General features: G+C 44.5%; 1 protein-coding gene across 1 annotated transcript in view; it reads left to right on the forward strand.

Moving 5' to 3' along the window:
* The window catches only part of LOC105886559 (stimulated by retinoic acid gene 6 protein-like), a 32,056-nt gene that overhangs the window by 8,100 nt on the left and 2,582 nt on the right, over window positions 1-21,374 (forward strand). Inside the window, exons 3-9 of the mRNA XM_023510512.1 lie at window positions 508-608; window positions 3,728-3,858; window positions 10,523-10,752; window positions 12,322-12,367; window positions 14,658-14,786; window positions 16,655-16,725; window positions 18,069-18,180. Of these exons, the coding sequence (XP_023366280.1) occupies window positions 508-608; window positions 3,728-3,858; window positions 10,523-10,752; window positions 12,322-12,367; window positions 14,658-14,786; window positions 16,655-16,725; window positions 18,069-18,180 (820 nt within the window). The remainder of the gene's footprint in view (window positions 1-507; window positions 609-3,727; window positions 3,859-10,522; window positions 10,753-12,321; window positions 12,368-14,657; window positions 14,787-16,654; window positions 16,726-18,068; window positions 18,181-21,374) is intronic.

A 21,374-nucleotide genomic window follows, 5' to 3' on the forward strand; every position in this document is an offset into this window, starting at 1 on the left:
CCTGGGTAGAATGCCGTGGTATTGCAGCTTACAGCAAACTCAAACTCTTGGGCTTAAGCGATTCTCTTGCCTCAGCCTCCCAAGTAGCTGGGACTACAGGTGCCCACCATGATGCCTGGCTATTTTTTTTTTGAAGGCCTGGGCCAGGTTCCAACCCACCAGCCCCAGTGCCTGTGGCTGGAGGCCTAACTACTGAGCTGCAGGAGCTGAGCCCCTACTGCCTTTTTATAGATGAGGAGACGGGGGCTTAGGGAAGTTAAGTCTCCCTCCCACTCAATATGAGAGAGACGCGAGATTCAAGGCATTGGAGACTGCTGAGGGCAGCACAAAGGAAAGCTCAGGACAGAACATTCAGGCAGCTCAGCGGTACATGCAGCCAGCCCCCCAACTCTGGAGTTTGAGGCATCACAGATATTCAGAGCTCTCTGCTCACCCACACAGTTGCTTTCAGTGAGGGCCTTGAGGGATGAACGTGCCCACTGACTCTCTCATCTTTTCTGCTTATAGCTCTTCATCATTTTGGTCTTGTCCTTCCTCCAAAGACGAGAGCATCGTAGACAGAGAGATGATACCTCTTACCTTCTGGGGAGCCACTTTGGAATCATCATGTGAGTTGAGTCAGGGTCAACTCCTATGGCTCGGGGAACCCTGTGATTGGTGTCAAGGCCAACTGTAAGATCAGTATCTCCCAGGACCTATGCCCACCATGCACAGCCCTGCCCCTCTGTGCCCTAACCCGACCAATGCTCTCAGAGTTTAGAATAGACTTCTCAGCTATCCCAGCCCTCAGCACTGGCCCAGATACACCTCAAGACCCATCTTGAGGAGATTCTGACCATTACGGCAAAGGCCTTCCTACCTTTGGGACTATGGCTACCTCAGAGTCGGGAGGGAGAGAGCTCCCTGTGAGTGCAGGCAGCAAGCCTTCTGGTTAGGTGGTACCACAATTCATGCACAGGCAGTCCTGCTGCAGAGGGGAAGTGCTAGGGCCTTGCTAGTGCTGCCATTCTGAGTCTCTGCACCCTTATTATATTTTTGCTCAAGTTCTAATTGTTCACCCTCAAATCATCACCGTGATGCAGTGAACATTTATTTCACACTGTATGTGACCCAGACACTGAGCCATTTGCATGCATTACTTTGACAAACCTTTTTGCCACTTTTGCATGGTGGAGGTTGTTATCCTCATGCACTGGATAAGACAAGTGAGCCTCAGAGAGGTTAAGTGACCTGTCCAAGGCCACACAGCTAACAAGTGACAAGAGTTTTAACCCAGATGAGTTTGATATTCTCTCTGTCCTCCCTGCCCCTAGTATTATTGAGCAGGCTCAAGCTATGTACATGTTGAGGTTTTGGATTCTGGAGAAGGAAGAAGGAACCCAGATATCAGGACTGAGGCAGGGGTAACATAAGCTGCAGGTGAGAGATTCATTCTGGATACTACCCACTTGGGGAAGTCAGCCCTTTCCAAGCTGCCAGGTCTAAGACACATTGGTTGAGGCACAGAACAGACTGAAGCTAATGAATAAAGACCTTTATTCTTCCTGGGGCATTTGGCATGCAGAGGCTCATACAGGACTTTATAAGAAGTACTAGGCTCATAGCAATTACATTCAGTTGCCTTAAATTAAATTCATGATGGCACAATTGACTTGTTCCGTGGCCACTTTCCCATCAAACCTCTGCTTCTCTGAGTGATTCTGGCCCACAATCTTCACGAAGTAGTAACCCTCACGTGTGCTACTCTGCAGCTTATCAAGCAGTTTCTCATTTACTGTCTAAAATGACTTTATGATGTGATCACAACAGGGGTTTCTATCTCTGTTTTGAAGATAGGGAAACTGAGTCTCACTGGAAGTGAAATTTTGCCTGTGAGTGCAGGCAGCAAGCCCCCATATAATCTTGCACTGCACTCATTCAGTGCGGTAGTGCTGAAACTCTTAAGTGCTACAGATGGTGTCTTGATTAGGATTCAATTTAGCTCAACAAAATGCATGTCCACACACCTGCACTGAGTGACTACTTTTTTCAAGGTCCTGTACTAGGTCCCCAGCCCAGAGGAGTTTAGAGTTTACTAAGCAAGTGGTAACATGAAGGAAGGTGTGTTGAAATAGGGCCATGCACTTAGGGCAGAAGGAACACAGATGAGGAAGCCCAGTTGTGAGTGAGTGTCCAAGGAGGCTTCTAAGAAGATATGCTCTTTCAGCCAATCCTTAAGGGGGACGATGACTGAACCACATAGGATCCCCTGCCTGCAACAGCTGGCTCTCCCTGCCTTCCTGAGATTTTATTAAGACCCAGTTTAGACAGACCACTTTATTGGAAGAAGTTTTGCTCTTCCCCCAAATGCAATTGCTTACTCTAACCTAGACAAAGCTCCCTTGGTTAGAAGAAATAGATACCCACTCAAGCCTGTTTACATTAACAGGATTTTTTACAAAGTTACAGAGATCTCACAGAAGCCAGTAGGACTCATGGGAACTGATCTCTTAAGATGGGAATCTCATTCTTTCTCTTTCCTTCTGCCCTTCTGTGTCGTGGGAGCCCCCTTAGAACAATTTTGTCATTTTCTTCTCTGCCATCTGAGTTAGGACCTCCACTTCCCTATAGCCTTGACTTTCCTCCAGCATTGACTCTTGTCTCAAGTTGGTATGACCTTCCAGACCAAGGCCATGATAGCTAACTGGCTCGTGTCCTCAATGGTCACAAATCCAAGATGTAAGACTAGACACCTGATCAGCCTGTCCGAATACAGGTGGTCACCTGTAACCCAGTCAACTGTGGCCGGGAAGGCATGATTATATGGGGGCAGGAGGGCAAAAGTTTACTTCCACCCTCTCAGGGTTTATCAACTGGATCTGAGAATTAAATCGCAAATAAAGCTGCTAAGACCAACAGGAGAAATACATTCAAATTTATTCAAATGTAAGTTTTACATGAGATCCCTCATAAAGAATGAAGGCCCAAAGACACAGAGTTGAACATGTACACACTGAATTAGACAAAGAGTATTAAGTTGTAAAGGAGGAACTAAATTATGTGTGGAGACTAGAAGATAAAAGTTATTTTAATAAGGTCTGTACAGAATTTTCTTGGCCTTGACTTTCTGTCCTTTATGATAGGATGTATTCCTTCCCTGTAGGGAGGACTCTCTACTCGGTAATCTCATCTCCTATTTTTAGGAACAGCAGGAAGGTCAGAGGGATCTTTTGTACCTGCTGCTCTCTAAGTGCCTTTAACTCAAAATTGTCAGTAGTCAGAGTGGCAAATTTGGGAATGACACATTATGAGACTTTCTTCTTCAATCACAGGGTGCCTGCAGAGGCAGTGACACCCAGCCCCTCATCAGGGATGTTGGCTGGGGACAGGGCAGGCTCCCCCAAACCTGTCTGGGACACATTCCTTGTTTCAGTGTCTCAAATCTTGACTATCTCTGTTCTAAACAAAACCTATCCCATTTTGCTTTGTCATGGATGCTGGTGTCCTTGGGTCTGCCCCCATTAGGCTTGGAATTCTTTTGCGTAAGGGCTTTGTCCTCCTTCCTTAAGTACCCTGAACCCATGCCAGTCCCAGGCCTGGCACAGAGGGCCCCAGGAAATGTCAACTGCAATGAATGATTCACTATCCCACAACCCTTCCTCAGGGCAGGATCGCCACGCTGGAGATGACTTGCAGGAATGACTCTGAGCCATCTTCTGGCCTCACAAGCTATTTCTGTTGTTCACAGGCCTCTGGACTTCGTGGGCACATTTAGTAACCGATGGTCATATGGAATCGCCTTTGGGGCCACAGCCAATAAGGTCATGTTCCTGTTCTCAGAGGGCTACCAGCCCCTGCAGGTCCCACAGTGGGCCCAAGGTACTAGAAGCCGCCTCATGCCTGCTGGGAACTAGCTATATAAATTCTTGCTCTCAGAGACCACAGGGCAGCCTCTCCGGGATCAGGGGATACACTTTGTGAACTGCCATGTTCTTCTCAGCCTGTTACTTGCCTAAAATCAATTTCTAGCCCACAAAGCCTCTAAGCTTGTTTATAAGGCTTTCCTCCAGAGTGAGAGGTCCTTTAGACGTGATGTAACAAAGGCTCAGAAAGTAGGTTCTTCCTCACTTACCCCCCAAAAGCTCTCCTGGGTCATAATCATGATATCAATGAGCCCTGGGACTCCTCAAGGAACAATGCTTTCTTCTTTGGCCCAAGGCTTCATCTTTCCCCATGCCCCATGCTCTACCTGAAAGAGCAACTCTAATTTCCAAGTTCAATTACCCCTAACACAATGACTCCCAACCTCTCTGAACAGCCCAGTTCCCTCTCATGGGCTCTAAGTCTGTATGATCCAATGCCCACCAAGATCTCATTAGTCTTTAGGGAAAAACAAATTAAAGCCAAAATGATATACTGTTACCCAACTCTTAGTAGTATACGATTTGGCAAGGTCGTGTTCCTGTTCTCAGAGGGCTACAATCCTCTTCAGGTCCCATAGCGGGACCAAGGTACTAATGTACTAAGGTACAAATGTCCCAAGGGACATTTTGCCAAATGTTACATCCACGAAACTGTGACCACAATCAGGTAATGAACCCCAGAAGATTCCTATTGTCCTTTCTAACCTCTTCTTCCCTTTCCTCTCCTTCACTGCCCATCAGCTTACTTTGCATTTTCTAGAATTTTGTATACATGGAATCATACAGAAGTACTCTTTTCTTTTTGGTCTGGATTCTTTTAGTCAGCATACTTGTCTTGAGATTCATGTAATCCATGCATTAGTAGTTCATCCTTTTTTATTGCTAATTAGTATTCCCCTGTGTAGATACACCACAGTTTATCCATTCGCCTGTTGACAGACATCTAATTCATTTCCACCTTTCACCATTACAAAGAGTTGCTATGACCATAAGTGTGCAAGCCTTTGTATGTGCCCATGCTTCCATTTTTCTTGGGTAAATACCTCTGAGTGGGTGGCTGGATTATACAGATAGTATAGTAGATCATACTTTTTGAGAAACTGTCAAATTGATTTTCAAAGTGGTTGTACCATTTTTGTTACTACCATCATAAGGGGGTTCTAATTTCCCTACATCCTTGTCAACACTTGATATGGCCAATTGTTAAAAATTTTTGTCACTTTAAGAAATGTATAGAAGTGCTAATTTGCATTTTCATAATGACTAATGATGTCGAACATGTTTTCATGTGCTTATTTGTTATTCCTATGCCTCCTGTTCTCTGCATTTTAATTTTCCTCAAATTGTCCTTCATTGGTGAAATGAATGTTCAAATCATTTTCCTATTGTTTTAAAATTGGGGTTTTTTTTGTTTGTTTTCTTCTTATTGAGCCTTTTTTTTCTTATTGAGTTTTAAGAGTTTTTTATATCTTCTGGGTATAAATCCATTTTCATACACATATATGAATTTCAAATATTTTCTCCCAGTTTGTAGTTGAATTTTCATGCTCCTAACAAGTTTGTTTTTTTTGAAGAACTGACATTTTAAATTTGGATGCAGCTCAACTTATTTATTTTTTTCTTTTCTGGTTCATACTCATGGTGTCATTTAAGAAATCTTTGCCTAAGCTGAGGTCATGCAGATTTTCTCCTACGTTTTTTCCAGAAGTTTATGTAGGCTTGACTTTTGTTTTTAGGTCTATGACACATTTTGAGTTAATTCCTTGCATATAGTATGAAGTTGTTTTTTTCCTTTGGATGGACAAATAAAGTGTTCTGGCACCATTTGCTACAAAGGCCTGTCTTTTGCCCACTGATGTGCCTTTCACCTTTGTTGAAAATCGATTGGGTACACATATGTGGGTCTATTTCTGGATTCTCTGTTCTCTTCATTGATCTATTTGTCTATCTTGGTACCAATACCACACAGTCTTGATTATTATAGATTTAAAATGAGTCTTGAAATAAGGTGGTGTTAGTCCTCCCACTGTTGTTCTCAAAGTTGTTTTTGCTAGTCTAGGTCTTTTGCATTTCCATATGAATTTTAGAATAATTTTGTCAATTTCTACCAAAAGTTCTGGGATTTTGACTGGGATTACATGGCATTTATAGATCATTTTGAGGAAAATTGTTATCTTAACATATTGAGATTTCCGACCCACAAACAAAATATATCTCTCCATTATTTAGAATTCCTTTAATTTCAGCAGTGTTTTACAGTTTTCAGTTATTAGCTCTTTATCTTTTGTCACATTTACATTTATTTCATAATTTAATTTACTTTTGATTGCTTGTTGCTAATGTATAGAAATACAGTTGATTCTTACATTTAATAATCTTGTATCTTGCAGATAAACTCACCTATTAGTTCTGGTAGTTTTAAAAAAAAAGGACTCTATAGTGTTTCCTACATAGACAGTCATGTCAGCTATGAATTAAGGATTATTATTTCTAAGAATTATTATTTCTTCCTTTCCAATCCACAACTCGTTTTTTTTCTTGCCTAATTGCATAGGATAGAACTTCCAGTCCAGCATTGAATGAAAGTGATCAGATCAACCATCCTTGTCTTATTCCTTATCTTAGGAAGAACATTCTTTTTTAATCACTGATTTTGAACAATTACATTATGATGGGTCTTGGAGCAATTTTCTTTATGTTTCTTGTGCTTGGGGTTTGTTGAGTGGATCTCTGCATTTTAATTTTCCTCACATTTAGAAAAATTTCAGCCATTATTTCTTTAAATATATTTCCTTCCCCTTTCACCTGGAGAACACCAACTGCATATTTATTAGGCCACTGAAGTTGTAGCACAGTTAACTGATGCCCTATTACTTTTTAAAACACTTTCTTTTTATGATAAAATATTTATAACATAACATTTTCCATTTTAACCATTTGAAGTGTACAATTCAGAGCCGTCAATGGCATTATATCTTTTCCCAAAACATTTCTATTATCCCAGTCATAAATTCTCACTATTAAGCAGTAATTTCGTCTTCCCCTTCCCTCATTCTTGGTAACCTCTAATCTATTTTCTACCTCTGTGAATTCCCCTATTTCAGATATTTCCTTTAAGTGGGATCACGCAGTGTTTGTCGTTTGTGCCTGGCTTCCTTTCACTTGGCATGTCTTCAAGGGTCAGTCACGTCACGGATTCTGTCAGAGCCTCATTCTTTTCTGTGGCTGGCACTCCACTGTATGGGCACGTGCACATTTTGTTAAGCCATTCATCTGCCAATGGGCAATGGGCTGTTTCATCTTTTGGCTATTGCCAATAATACTACAATGAACATCGGTGTACAAATATGTTTGCGCCCCCACTTTAAATTCTTTCGGTTATACACCTAGGTGTGGAATTGCTGGGTCACTTGCTGAGTCAAAGCCACGTTTCTTTTTTTGAGGACAGGCACACTGTTTTCCACAGTGGCTTCACCATTTTACATTTCTACCAGGAATGTGCAAGAGTTCCAGTTTCAACACATTCTAGCAAACACTTGTTTTCTATGTGTGTGCTTTGATTATAATCATCCACAGCAGGTGAGAAAAGGTATCTCATTGTTACCTTGATTTGCCCCAGTGACTAGTGGCACTGAATATCTTTTCATGTGCTTGTTGGCCATTTGTATATCTTCTTTGGAGAAATAGTCAAGTCCTTGCCCATCTTTAAATTGAGTTGTTTGTCTTTTTGTTGTTGAGTGGTAGGATATCTTTATATATTCCTTATGTTAAACTCTTATCACGTATACAATTTGGAAATATATCTCTTATTCTGTAGGTTATCTTTCCGTTTCTTGATAATGCCCTTCAATACATACAAGTTTTACATTCTAATGAAGTCCAAATTTTGCTTGTGCTTTTGGTATCATGAGGTTTTTCAGTCCGGCTGGGGAGAGCAGACAGTATTCCTGACCTTGTGTGAGTGCAGGCATGGTTACCTCTCATCTTTTCAGGTGGTTCTTTCCTTGGCCTTGGGTAGTTTCCTCACACAACTGTGCTGATCAGAACTCAGCTGAAGACTCCAGGGGAACCCTCTGCAGACTTGTGTCTCCCAGAATTCTCTCTCCATGTGGCTCTGTCCTACCAGTCCTCCCTCCTGCAAATTGTCACTGTCTTTGTCTGCAGGCTGCAGGACTCTGCCTGGGCTTCCCCTCTCTGTATTGCATTCTGTGGGGGAGTGGGGAAACTGTAGGGCTCAGCTGTTTGCTTCTGCTCCTTACTGATCATTGTCCACCAACTTGAAAACAGTTGTTTCATATATTCTGTCTGTTTTTTTGTTGTTTCAGGTGAAAATGTAAATCCAGTAAATCCAGTGTGTTCTTTTACTTCTGTATTTTCAGGAGCTCTTTATGTATTCATGATATTGATTTTTATTCATTTTACCTTAGTTTTCATTTCTTTTTTCTTTTCTTTTTTTTTTTTTTAGACAGAGTCTCACTATGTTGCCCTCTGTAGAGTGCTGTAGTGTCACAGCTCACAGCAACCTCCAACTCAATTCTTGGGCTTAAGCTATTCTCTTGCCTCAGCCTCCCGAGTAGCTGGGACTATAGGCTCCCACCACAATGCCTGGCTATTTTTTTTGTTGCAGTTGTCATTGTTTAGCTGGCCCGGGCTGGGTTTGAACCCACCAGCCTGGGTGTATGTGGCCAGTGCCCTACCCACTGAACTACGGGCACTGACTTAGTTTTCATTGCTGAAACAGTATTTTCTTATATTTCTAATTTTGTCTAAGGCATCTAATCTGTCTTATCAAAACTTTTCTTCAATCACCTTTTTTGGTTTTTCACATTGTGACTTGTTCTTTGTTCACAGATTTTATCATTGCTTTTATGTTTTTAGCTTCTATTGAGATGTTAGACTATAGTTTTCATCTTTTGGATGGGCCTCTTTCTGGAGGGGTTTTGCCATTTCTAGTGATATTTTTTGATTCCTTATCCTTTTTTTCTTATAATAACTTTGAATGGAATTTGACTGTGATATTTTTCTGTGGCTCATTTTGAAATGAAATAAGTTTTCTTTAAACATAAGAGGGAAGGCTGGGCCAGACATTATTTCTTGCTTTATGGCTCTGGATTTCCCTCTTCTGTTTTCTCAATGTGATTGTCTCTCTCTCTCTCTCTCATCATTATTATTATCTATCATACATCCATCTCCCATCATCATCTATCTATCATCTATCTATTTTTCTATCTATCTACTACCATCTATTACCTACTATTATTTCTCCATCAATCTCCTCATACTGAGTCATCTTCTCTTTCCCACTCTTGTCTGGACCCCCTATTTCCCAGGAGAGGGGGTGGTTGGTTGTGGTTGGTCAGTGTATGTGTGGCTGTGAGTGGTGGCGATCTGGGAAGAAAGAGCAATACAGATTTTGATCTCTATCATCCAGCCGTTCGTTGTTAGCTTAGTCAGTTCCAAGGCCCAGGCAACTCCAGCATCTTCAGATCCCACTGAGGTCTGCTCACACTCACCTAGGAATTGTGGTCTTTAACATCTCACCCAGTTTCACCTGCTGTTTCAGCCTCAATTTCCATTTAATACCTTCTGGAAGTTTTCAGTTCTTCAATTCTTAGGCCTTTAGTTCTTGCCTCCCCTCTGCTTCCTATCACTCAGCTCTCAAGTGGGTCTTGTTACCTGACTTGTAAATATTGTCTGCAAGTCCTTGGTTTTGCCATCCTGGTTGCTCTGCCTGCTTCTCTGGGGGTGTGTGTGTGTGTATGTGTGTGTGTGTTTCAGGGAGATTAAAAAATCTGCTGCTGTAGCCGCTGTTCTTGTAGCAATTTTTTTTTTTTTTTTTGTATTGCCCTTTTCCGCCAGCCCTTTACCACTCACCTGCACACATATACTGACTGGCCCACAACTAATCATTGCCCAGCTTCTGTGTGAGGCCGTCCTTCTGTGCCTACTTCTCTCCACCTCTGCACTCCTGCCTGTACCTGTCAGCATCCCCAGGAAGCCTTCCCTCACAGCCAGCCCCCAGGTGAGCTCAGTGGCTTCCTCTTGTGTGTCCTCACAGCAGGTCAGTTTCAGTACATTTCATACCTCTGACTTTCCCACCTGTCATCCCTGTTGAATTGTCAACATCTCAAGGCAAAACCCTTATCCATTCCTCCTGTCCTACGTGCCTGGCCCAGGACCCAGCAGGATGGCTTTAATAAAGGTTAGATTTTACTGAATGATTAGATTTAGCAAATGATTAGATTTTTCTGGATCCTGCCAGACCATCTCAGAGCTAGTCAGTGGCAGAATTAGCATATTTATTGCCTTATATATACAGTGCACTGTAGTTTAAAGAGGTTTTTGCACATAACACGGCACCTCTGCCTGTGTTGTCACAGTGTACTTAGAATACTTCACTCTCAGTCATTTTGTTTGCTCATTTGTTTATTCATTTGTGGCCCATCTACACCCATCATGCTGCAAGCTGGTCAAGTGTAAGGACTAAGTCTTCTTCATCTCAACAGTATGCTCATATCCTGCCAAGAATAGGGAATAGAAAACATACGTTATGTAAATGAATAAAAGACATTCATGCACTTTTCCCTGTCCAAGACTGGGTTTCTCTGTTTACCTCGCAGGGCCCCGAGGTCTCTGACTGGAGGCCAGCGTGCAGTGCTGTGTCCTCCCCGAGATCCTCCTGCACCCGTGGTAAGGGGACTCACAGCATCTCTGGTCCTGTCTCCCCAGCCTTTGTGCTTCTAATCGGTGGCTTCGAAGTCGGCCTGGCCTACTTCCCCTTCTTTGCCTGCCTCTCATCAGAGTTCCGACTGGTCAGCTCCACCCTTGGCTTCTGCTACTCTCTGATCTGGTAAGATGGACTCTGCCTGCCTGCCCTTCATGGCTGAACTCTAGACAAAGGGCTGCAAGCAACCTGGTAGCTCCCCGCAGAGGACACCCTGCCTAGAATCAAGGCCCCAGGAGGGCAGGATGACTTGTCCAATGTCTGGTTGCAGAACCAAGGCCCTGGGAAGGCAGGGTGACTTGTCCAAGGTCTTGTTGCAACCCCTTCTTGGGACTGCGTTTGATGACTCAGGTCAGCATTCTGTCTGCTTCATATAAGGGCTTCTAGTGATTAGAATATTTGCACAATTCATTTCTGTAAACTCTTGAGGCCCTCTCTGGGAGGAAGCAGGAGCCCTGTTAGCTGCTCCTTCTCAGCACTGTGATGGCTTTTGTCAAGAGCCTCAGAGCAAGTTCACCTACCTTGGCTTGGCCTTTGGGGCCATCACAGAGTAAGTCTGGCCTCTCTATTGCTCTCCATGCCCCAGCAGTCCCTCGGATGCATTTCTAGCTGTACAAGACTCCTGCATTCCTTCAAGCGTCCATTCTATTATGTCCACTAGGAGCCGGGAAGACCCTCACAGGCCATGCATCCTGGTCTCTTTGTGTGTTTCTATTTCCTATGTGGATCCCCCACCCCCAGGCTGGGGGATCACCATCCCTCCCTCCAAATGGAGAGCTTCTTGACAGTCACATCGAGCTCCATGCCCTCAGAGCCGGGCACCAGATCTGATACAGACCTGGCACCAGGGAACGTTGTTGCCTGGATAACCTGGGAGTGGTTCTTTTCTCCAGTCACTGAGGCTCATTTCCTTGCCTTCAGCTCCCTTGCTGGGCTGCTTCCCCATCCGGCAGTTTCCATGGGGCCAGCTGGGGTCCTCAGGCCCAGCTTGGCAGGGTAACAGACAAGGATCCCACAAGCAACTGACACATCAGTGGCTACGAATCTAAAGTTTTTAGGTGACTTGCTTTTTAGAAACTTGAACTGAGGGCATATTGGGTTAGATGTGCAGCACATCACCTTATCAGCCTCTGACAGGCTTTGAGCAGGAGAGAGCAGATGATGGGAATCGCTCAGCAGCTTGGGCACCATGACTCAAGAGCAAATAGGGCCGAGACAGCGTGTCAGAGGGTAAAGCAGGGAGTTCCCTGACTTCAGACTAGGGTTGACAGACAAGGTCATGCAGAGGCAAGAAAAGGCTGTGGCCATGGAGTCACGAGACCTGGATTGTGGTCTTGGCTCTGCCAGTGCCCGTGTGTGTGACTCTGGATAAATCCTTTGCCAACTCTGGGCTTCCATTCCCCATGTGAATGACGAGGGGAGGGAGGATGAGCTCCCGGACGGCCTTCCTCTTGTGCCCTCATAGATTCTGAGATGGCACCCACGTGAGGCATGTTAAATAAATTTAGTGTATACCCACTTTGGCATAAGCAGAGAAATGACGGAGGAGGGATGTGCATGGAGCCTCAGGAACCAGCCCTCTCAGGGGGACACGTATCTCTGGGATGGTAGGACCTGTGCTGTTACACACAGACTGGTCCTGGGGCTGTGCAGCGAGGGACCCCAGGGCCCTAAACCCTGATTCTGTTCCTGCAGGTTTGCTGTCACTATTCTTCAAGTCTCACAGTGTCCCCATGGGCCGGTAAGTCCTTATGACCGGCACTTAGGATATTCAGTACTATCACCAGGGCCAGCTCGCTCACTCTGTCCCTCTCCAGCCTCTGCTTCCTTGTGTGTGCAGAAGGGAAGTAGAAGTCACCCACGCTGCTTCCGTTTGTGTAGGACTCTGTGTTCATCCAGTGCTCAGCCACAGACAGACGTCTCATTTGAAACTCATAGCAGCCCGCTGGTGGGGAGCTCATCAGAGCTCCTATTTTACAGTCAAGGAAAGTGAGACCCAAGTAGAAGGAGTAATTTGTAGGAAGCAGCAGAGTCAAGAATATTAAGGCCAGGCCTGGTGACTTTAAAGTTCATCTTTTCCCACTCTACATAGCCCCAGTTTCTCTTTCTAGAAAACAGTAGACTTGGCCTAGATTTACCCTTTCCAACTTTGTCATCATCATCCTTCTCAGAGTTGGCAGAAACTGGTTCATCTCTTTAACCCTGGACCCCAGGAAAAAAACCAAGAAGAGAGAGCGACATCAGGAGGTCACATAGAAGTGTTACCACAGGGGTTGGGGGATGCCCAGGTGTCCACCTGGACTGAGAGCCCACCAGAGCCTCCCCAAACCTTTCCCAGGCTTAATCACTGTGGGGATGACAGGGGTGATAGGGAGAGTCTGACAGGGTGAGGCTGGGGTATGAGGCTCAGAAGCTGGGCCTTCCCTCCACCTCGCTGCACTGGGATTGAGGGTATTCTGGCCTCCTCCCCAAAGATGTCCCTTTACCACTGATCAAGTGTCCAAGATGCCAGACCACAGCAGTCTCTTTGGTACCTTGGAGATCTCTCAGTCTTCTAGAGGTTCTTCTGAAATTCAAGGTATTCATAGTTAAGTGGAGGAGAGGGCAGGATCTGGCTTCTGTTTTAAATCACTCACATTGACATCCGCTCTGCCCCAGGGGTAGCACTGGATACCACTCCAGTCACTAACCATTGAGTCCTCCAGACAATTCCTGAAGGCAGTGTGTGGTGCTAGCCCCGTTTCACTGAGAAGAAAGCCAAGCCTCAGGGGATAATGTGACTTACCAGCTAAAAAATCATGGCAGGGCAATCCAGTCTGAATTAAGGAAATAGGACTCGGTCTCATGTTTTAAAAAGTATTCATTGAAACATTATTTAGAGAAATGAGATGTTGAAAGAATTTAAGATGTGCAATGTTAGGGGAAAGTTTAAATAAAGTTTGGTTCATCCAAATAATGCCCTGGGATGCAACGTTGAAACTGATGTTTGCAATTGTTTACAAACATGTGAGAAAATGATTGTAACAGATGCAGACCTCCATATTTGGTCCAACTGCAATTTGATGCCCGTAGCTCTGTGATGGAAGACTGAAGCGGTAACAGTGGGTATGTCTAAGCCGTAAGCATATAGCAGAGGGGAGGCTTAGGGAAGAGACGGGCCCTCCATCGCAGGCTGTCCCCAGACGGGAAATATGACTTGGGAAATGTGCTGAAACATAAATTAACCAGTAAATTATGAAAGATAAGTCACATATTATTTGTCTTGAAACAAAGAAAAAGAATTTTTCATCAAAATGAAACTTAACCGGGGTGGGTGGATTGATTACTCTCACAAGTTCTAGACCAGCCTGAGCCAGTGTGAGACCCCACCTCTAAAAATAGCTGGGTGTTGTGGTGGGCACCTGTAGTCCCAGCTACTCGGGAGGCTGAGGCAAGAGGATTGCTTGACCCCAGGAGTTTGACTTGCCGTAAGCTGTGACGCCATGGCACGCTGCCCAGGGTGACAAAGTGAGACTCTGTTCCAAACGAACAAAGAAAAAACCCACTAAACTAAAAACACAGAAAATCTATGAGCACTATTTTGAGAGACTGTTTCTTGTGTTGCTCCCAGCCTATGGCAATTTTGGGCTATTTCTCCTCCCTCCTTCCCTCCCTTCTTTCCTGTTTCTCTCTTACTCTCTCTGTCTCTCTCTTTCTCTCTCCCTCTCCCTCCCTCCTCCTCCCATCTACCTACCAACCCACCTCTATCTCTCTGTCTCGTATTTTCTAACAAGAGCATTTAGCTTCCTAATCAGAGAGAAAAAAAAAAAAGTGAAAGCTATTTTTATAAAATAAAATGGAGGTGACAAGACTTGAGCCCAGGGCTGCTGGGCTCCAGGTCCACAGCTGATCCTTTGGTGTGGGGCTGGGGGTGCTGTGAGGGGCCATTGGCTCCCAAGCCCAAGAGGGCCAGCCTTGGGGATTCTTTGTGTAGCTTTTCTGGGAGCCTGGCTGTGCCTGCCTGGAGCTCCCATGGTTTGCTTCTGTTGCAGTTTCTGGGGAGCTACGAGTCTGTCATGTTCTACTGGCCCTCGCTGCTATGCCTGGCCTTCCTGCTGGGCCGCTTCCTGCACATGTTTGCCAAGGCGCTGAGGGTGCACTTGGGCTGGGAGCGCGGGGCGGTGAGTACTGAGTACAAGTACTGCACGTACTGACAGGGTTAATCCTCTCAACAGCTCATTAGGCATGTACTATTACTACGCATTACATTCAGTTTTGGAGACTCAGACCCAGAGAGGTGAATTGAGCTGCCTGAGGTCACCCAGCTAATCGGCAGCAGAGCCAGAGCTGAACCCAGACAGCTGGGTTGTGGAGTCTCCCTCTTAACCACTGTCAACACAGCTTCTCTGGCCAGGGGCAAATGGCTCCAGCTTTGAGGTCACCTGGGGTCAGGATAGGTCTTTTTCTCTCACTCACACCTCAGGATTGATGCCTCTCGGCCTCACTTGCCACAACTTTGTTCTCTGCATCACCTAAGCTTGAAGGAGTTGTGATTAGCTCATTTCACTGACCTTGAGTTTTTCCTGTCTTTTGATTATCTTCTCAAAATGCATATGTGACAGTCAGGACAAACCAGGTTATGCTGTAGTAATGAACAACCCCCAAACCTCAGTGGCTTACCACAATTAAGTTTTATTTCTAACTACTGTGACATGTGGAGAGTGCCAGGGGCCATGTCCTCCTAACTCTGTGACCCGGGATGATGGAGTAGCCTCCACTGGGTCCTCTTCACTCTGTGACCCGGGGTGACAGAGCAGCCTCCACTGGGAACACGAGTGATTGGCACAGAACAGGGAAAGAGAACATGGTGAGGCAAACACCAGCTTTTAAGGCCTCCACCATGATGCCACCTCCACTGAGATTCTACTGGACAAAGCCATTATTTAGCCACACACCTTCAAGGGGGTGAGAGGGTACAGTCCTATTATGTATCTTGAGGAGGGGGAACTAGAATATTTACAAATAGCTGCAAGGCTCAGAATCTGGGGATGATGTCCCATGCAGCTGCTTAAAAACAAAAACCCATGATAATGACACTAAAGTGTCCAGTTATTACATACATACCTTCAAAACGTTTCAGATTTGGATATAGAAATTAAGTGTTCCTGTATTTCGCCTACTGAAGAAAGCTGGTAAGATATTTCTTACAAAATACAAAAGTTTATCTAAGTAGACACAATTTTCTTCTTGGAGGAAAACAGGCCATTTCTGAAGCCTTTATGAGAGATTGAAGAAAAGAAAATTTCCCTGCATTATGCCGTGACAGCCATTACTGAGTGCTGGGCTGTGCAGGCGCTATGCCAGTGCTTAATAGACATTATCTTATTTAGTCCGCACAATAACCCTCTGGAAGGTATGATTATTTTCTCCATTTACTTACAAGGTGCCTGAGGGGTAGAGATGTGACTTGCCCAAGGCACACAACAGTAAGTAGCAAGTCTGTTCCAACTGGGTCTTGCGGATGCTGCCCGACATCCTGGACATGTAAAAGTTACACGTCATATATCACATATAGAGATAGCAAAATAGATGACTATTGTGGAAAGCTCATTGCATGTGGAGGTAACATTTCAAAACATAAATTTTCTTTTTTAAATGCTGAAGAAATAAGTAACAAGCAAAAGAATCTCCTTTTTAGAAAAAAGGAAATGCCAAGATTTGGGGTGTTTCATTCTTGCAATAATGGCTTGAACTATGATGGGAATACCAAATCTGAATGGAAAAAAGTTTCACAAAACGGTGACCGGTCCAGTCACTGGTCCAGTCATCAGAAAGCAGAAGCGTCAGGGCAGGTCAGACCGCTGGCATTTTCTGCCAGCATGTGCCTGATAGACAGGAGACCAGGAAATGACAGGTGCCCAGGATTGGCTACACCAGAAGATCGACTGGTGCCTGAGTCCCTGCCCTCTGTGGCTGTAGCCCCTCGAAGAGACCAGAACCCTAACAAGAATTCATAAGCCACCGCCAAAGCCTGTGTTCTCTGTCACAGGAGGAGCAGCCTGTCCTGGAAGCTCACCAGGCCGCGCACGTCCAGCGGCTGCTGAGGACGCCCCGCCCGCAGTAAGCCGCCCTTCTGTTCATTCCCCGCAGGTTTGCACCAAATCTGAAGAGCTCTGACGATGGGACAGAGAGGGTGGCTGGAAGGGCACTGCGGTGGTCAGGACCATTGTTTGCTAATAACAGAACCAGCACAAACTTGATTAAAGCCAAGCGGGAAACATGGGGGTGCATGTCACTAAGAAGTCCAGAGCAGTCAGTTTGGCTCATCAATGTCATCTGAACCGGTCTCTCTCCCTCTTCTCCCCTCTGCTCAGCTTTTACTGTGTGGGCCTCACAGTTAGGTGGGCTTCCTCCACATGGTGGATCCCACACTCTCTACTCTTATATGCTCCTGGTTTGAGCTCAAAAGAAAGAAATTTTCCTTTCCAGTTATTGAAGCAAAAGTCCCACCAATGTGTTTCACTGGATCCAGTTGGATCACGTGTCACCCAGAACCAGTTGCAGTGGTTCGGTGATTGGAGTACACTGATTGGTTAAGTTGGGTCGGTATTCCCTCTCTTTAGCCTAGACCTGGGAAATGACTATGGCCCAGGGTCGGGAAGGATAGTTATCCAACTTAAAACTGAGGTGCTATCACCAAACAAGAGGATACAGATGTTGCCAGGCAAAAGTACCAGGTGCCAGAATGATAGGAGCCACCTCCTCACCTGCTTCTGCTACCATGTATATGGGGATATATCCCAGAGAAGGGACATGTCTTGTCTGAAGTAACACAGTGTCAAAGCTAGTACTTTGGGTAGAATTAGATTTGGCTACAGACAACAGAGAGCCAAAAATAGTAGTGGCACAAACAGGAGACAGACTTATTACTTTCTACAGAACTCTGGAGGTGAGCAGTCTACCCTGCCTCTGGACAGTCTACCCCGCCTGCCTGCCCCCTAAGCTTCTAGTGTGTGCTTTGCATCCTCTGTGCTGCCTCGTGGTCCAATGTGGCTGCTGGAACACCAGCCTGGAGCAGCCACCACGTCTGCATTTCAAACAGCAGGCAGGAGAAAAGAAGGCAGGGCCACAGGGCCCCCCAGCTGTGTCAGCTCAATCTGGGCAGCTTCCATGATGGCCCATACCACCCTTGGTCACAGCCCATTGGCCTGAAGTTAGTCTGGTCACTCCTAGGTGCACGAGACGTTAGGAACTTTAGGCTTTCAGTTTGCTGAATTGCTGCTCTGAATAAAACTGAGTCTCTGTGCTTAAGAATAAAGGGAGAATGAAGACTGGTAGTGGAGACTGCCAGTACTGTCTCCCTACACTAAGCTCCAAGAGAAAGAGGGGAGGATGTGGTTATTTTCAGAAGAATTTGTCTATGTACCACAGCCTCTCATTTCTTGGTGTCTATTTATTCACAGAGATGGAAAAACAACGTGGTTCCAAGCTAGGATATATGAGTGGGACCCCTGCTTTCGATTCCCTAGCAGAATGATCGGAACTATTGTATTGGCCTTCATCTGCCTGTACCTTGTAAGTAGACCTAACAAAATCTTTTTTATAATTTGTAAATGAGGCAGGGTGGAGACTAGAGTTATGGAATCACAGAGGCACATGGCATGTTCTAAAAAGCTGGGTCAAAATTGAATCTTGGCAGATCAAGAACAATATTTCAACTCCATTTTCATTCCCAGGACACTTTTACTCACATGGTGAATATTGCTAGTAAAAATAATCCACACCTAACCAAACTAGTAGTGGTTAAATCTCCCCATGATAAAATGTATCATTGACTAAAAACTGATGGAAGAAAAACATATTGAAAATGTTTTGTTATGCAAAATTTATATATATATGCATGTATGTATGTATGTATTTTTGAGATAGAGTCTCACTCTGTTGCTCTGGGTAGAGTGCTGTGACATCATCACAGTTCACAGTAACCTCAAACTCTTAAACCCAAGACATCCTCCTGTCTCAGCATCCCAAGGAGCTGGGACTACAGGCACCCACCATGATGCCCAACTAGTTTTAGTTCTTAGTAGACATGAGGTCTTGCTCTTGCTTACGCTGGTCTCTAACTTGTGAGTTCAAGCAATCCACCTGCCTTTGGCCTCCCAGAGTGCTAGGATAACAGGTGTGAGCCACCAGGGTGGTCTGATATGTTAAATTTGACCCAGGAAAGTTGACTTGGTAGAAATAATGATCCCTAAGGAAAATTTACAGTAGCAAAACCTATGGTTGGTTAATTATGCTGTGAACAAAAATTAAATCATTTAAATATAAAATAATTGATCATGACAAAAATAATTTCAGAAAATTCAAAATAAAAGCACACAAACTAGAATTGGTTTATTGTACTATATTTTAAGAAATAGATTAAAAATTTTAAAGTGTTATTTAAGTTTGTTTTCTCAACAGAAAATTTTATGTATAAAATTGGCATAATTCCAACTTCGATGTTTCTTTTAGCATAGAATCAAAACATTTTTTGTGGTCAAAGTTATCTGAGGTAAAATGGCTCAGTCAAAAGCCAGATCAAAGTGGAGGGGGGAAAATGCCAAGGCTGACTTCTCTTTTCATTTTAAATATACTAAGACCACACCTATTTAAGTTAATCCTGTGATTAAGTTTTTAAGTGAGTGTTTAAGTTAGGTTATGCTGGAGTTCCAAGTAACCCCTTGAATTTCAGTGGTTTAACACTGTATCTTTACCCACACAACAGTGCTGACTGTTCAGGTATGGAAGGCAACACCTTCCATGTGGTCATTCAGGGACCCAGGAGCCTTCCACCATGTGCCTTTGCCACTCCTGAGAACCCCATCACCATCTGTATGCAGTCAACAGGAGCATGGAGAGATGCTGTGGGCAATTTTCATGGACTGAGTGTGAAAGTGTCACCCATTCCTTCCTCTTCTCTTTCATTGGTGACAGCCTGGTCACATGGTCACATCTAATACAAGGGAGGCTGGGAAATTTAGTCCAGTTTTATGCCCAAAGAAGGAGGAATAGATTTGAAGGGGAAACTAGAGTTCTCTGCAAAATAAATAACTCACTTGGAGTTATGATGTTTCATAAAATATTTATATTTTATCAAGTGCCCACTCTGGTGCTCTGGCCAAGCACTGTGCCAAGATGGGAAGAAGACAGAGAGCTGACTCAGCATAGTCCTGGCTGGGAGAAGCTCGTGGTCTAAGAGAGGGAGATAATCCATGGTGTGAGGTACCTGCCATCCCAAAAAAGACAAAGGATAAAGTCAAAGTGCTCTGGAAATTGAGTGGATCATTCTAGATTGAGCAGCTGCCTGAAGATGATAATGTTTAAGCTCCACTTTCAGACCTTAACACCATAGATCGGTGAAGTAAGTGGCAGAAGGAAGCACTGGCATTATAGGAGGACAGGATGGGGGACAAGTATGCTGTGTGCACAGGAAACAGTGCAGGAAACTGTGCCTTCTCCAACTTGGGGCCCACCCAGATGGGGCCAGAATTGCCCCCAAGGTCAACCCTTATTCCAAACTAGTGTTGTTCTTTCACTCTGATTCCATGAATGTTTGAAGATTCCTTAAGCCCTGGTGAGGCCCCATCTTTTTTGCTGTAGGGTGAGGAACAGAGTGTGAGGTGACTTCTGTCTCCCAAGAACTCACATCTTGGAATAGCTGGTTTGCAGGGTCATTTCCAGCCAAGTTTTGAATGCCAGGAAGACATTGATTTCAATACCAATATCCATGTGCTATTCCTACCCTGAGCTGGACTCAGGTGAGACCTTGAAACCTTTGCTCTGTGTCCCTAGTTCATTGTCATTGAGTTCTGCATGTTTGTGTATGTGAGAGATGAGTTGGCCGTGTTTGAAGGCAAGCTGGACAGCTACGTCGCCTCTGTGAACCATACAGGGACCCTGACCCCAGTCATCCTGAAGGTGAAGGAGCTGATCAGCGTCACCAAAGGTAACCCTGTCTACCAACTCTGTTCCCAATGCCTGTGTTGAGTGAGCAGCTTGCATAATGATCAAATCCATCACCTCAAACATGTATCATTTCTTTGAGATGAGACCATTCAAACTCCTCTCTTCTGGACAGGTGCAGTGACTCACACCTATAATCCCAGCACTCTGAGAGGCTGAGGCAGGAGGATTGCTTGGGGCCAGGAGTTTGAGATCAGCTGGAGCAATTTAGTGAGACCCCCACCTTCTCTACAAAAAATAATAAAAGTAGCTGGGCACAGTAGCATATTCCATAGTCCTAGCTACTTGGGAGGCTGAGGCATGAGGATTACTTAAGCCAAGGAGTTTGAAGCTGCAGTGATCTGCACTCCAGCCTGGGCAACAGAATGAGGCCTTGTCTCAAAAATCAAGAAAAAGAAGAAACAAACAAACAATTATCTCTTCTAGCTATTTTGAAATATATACTACTTGTTAAATATAGTATTATATTATGCAATAGGCTACCAGTTATTGAGTTTTTAATCCTAAAGAGATGGATTTTTATCAAAAGCTTTTTCTGTACCTATTGAAAATCAGCTTCCATAGAAGCTTTTAAAGGAAGAAGTCATCTTCCTTCCTCCTACCTCCCCCTCTCAAAAACATACAACATCTTTCTAAAAGCCAATTAGAGTCTCAATATCAAAGCCTTATGGAAAGGTAAATGAGTGAATAGCCAAGACATCTTGGTCCCAGGCGTCCTTCTACCTGGTTGAGGTGGAATCAGTGCTGCCCCACGAGGCAGAGGT

The sequence above is a fragment of the Otolemur garnettii genome, unplaced genomic scaffold (genome assembly GCF_000181295.1).
Source record: "Otolemur garnettii isolate 467f Iridium unplaced genomic scaffold, OtoGar3 scaffold00014, whole genome shotgun sequence".
Classification (NCBI taxonomy): Eukaryota; Metazoa; Chordata; class Mammalia; order Primates; family Galagidae; genus Otolemur; species Otolemur garnettii.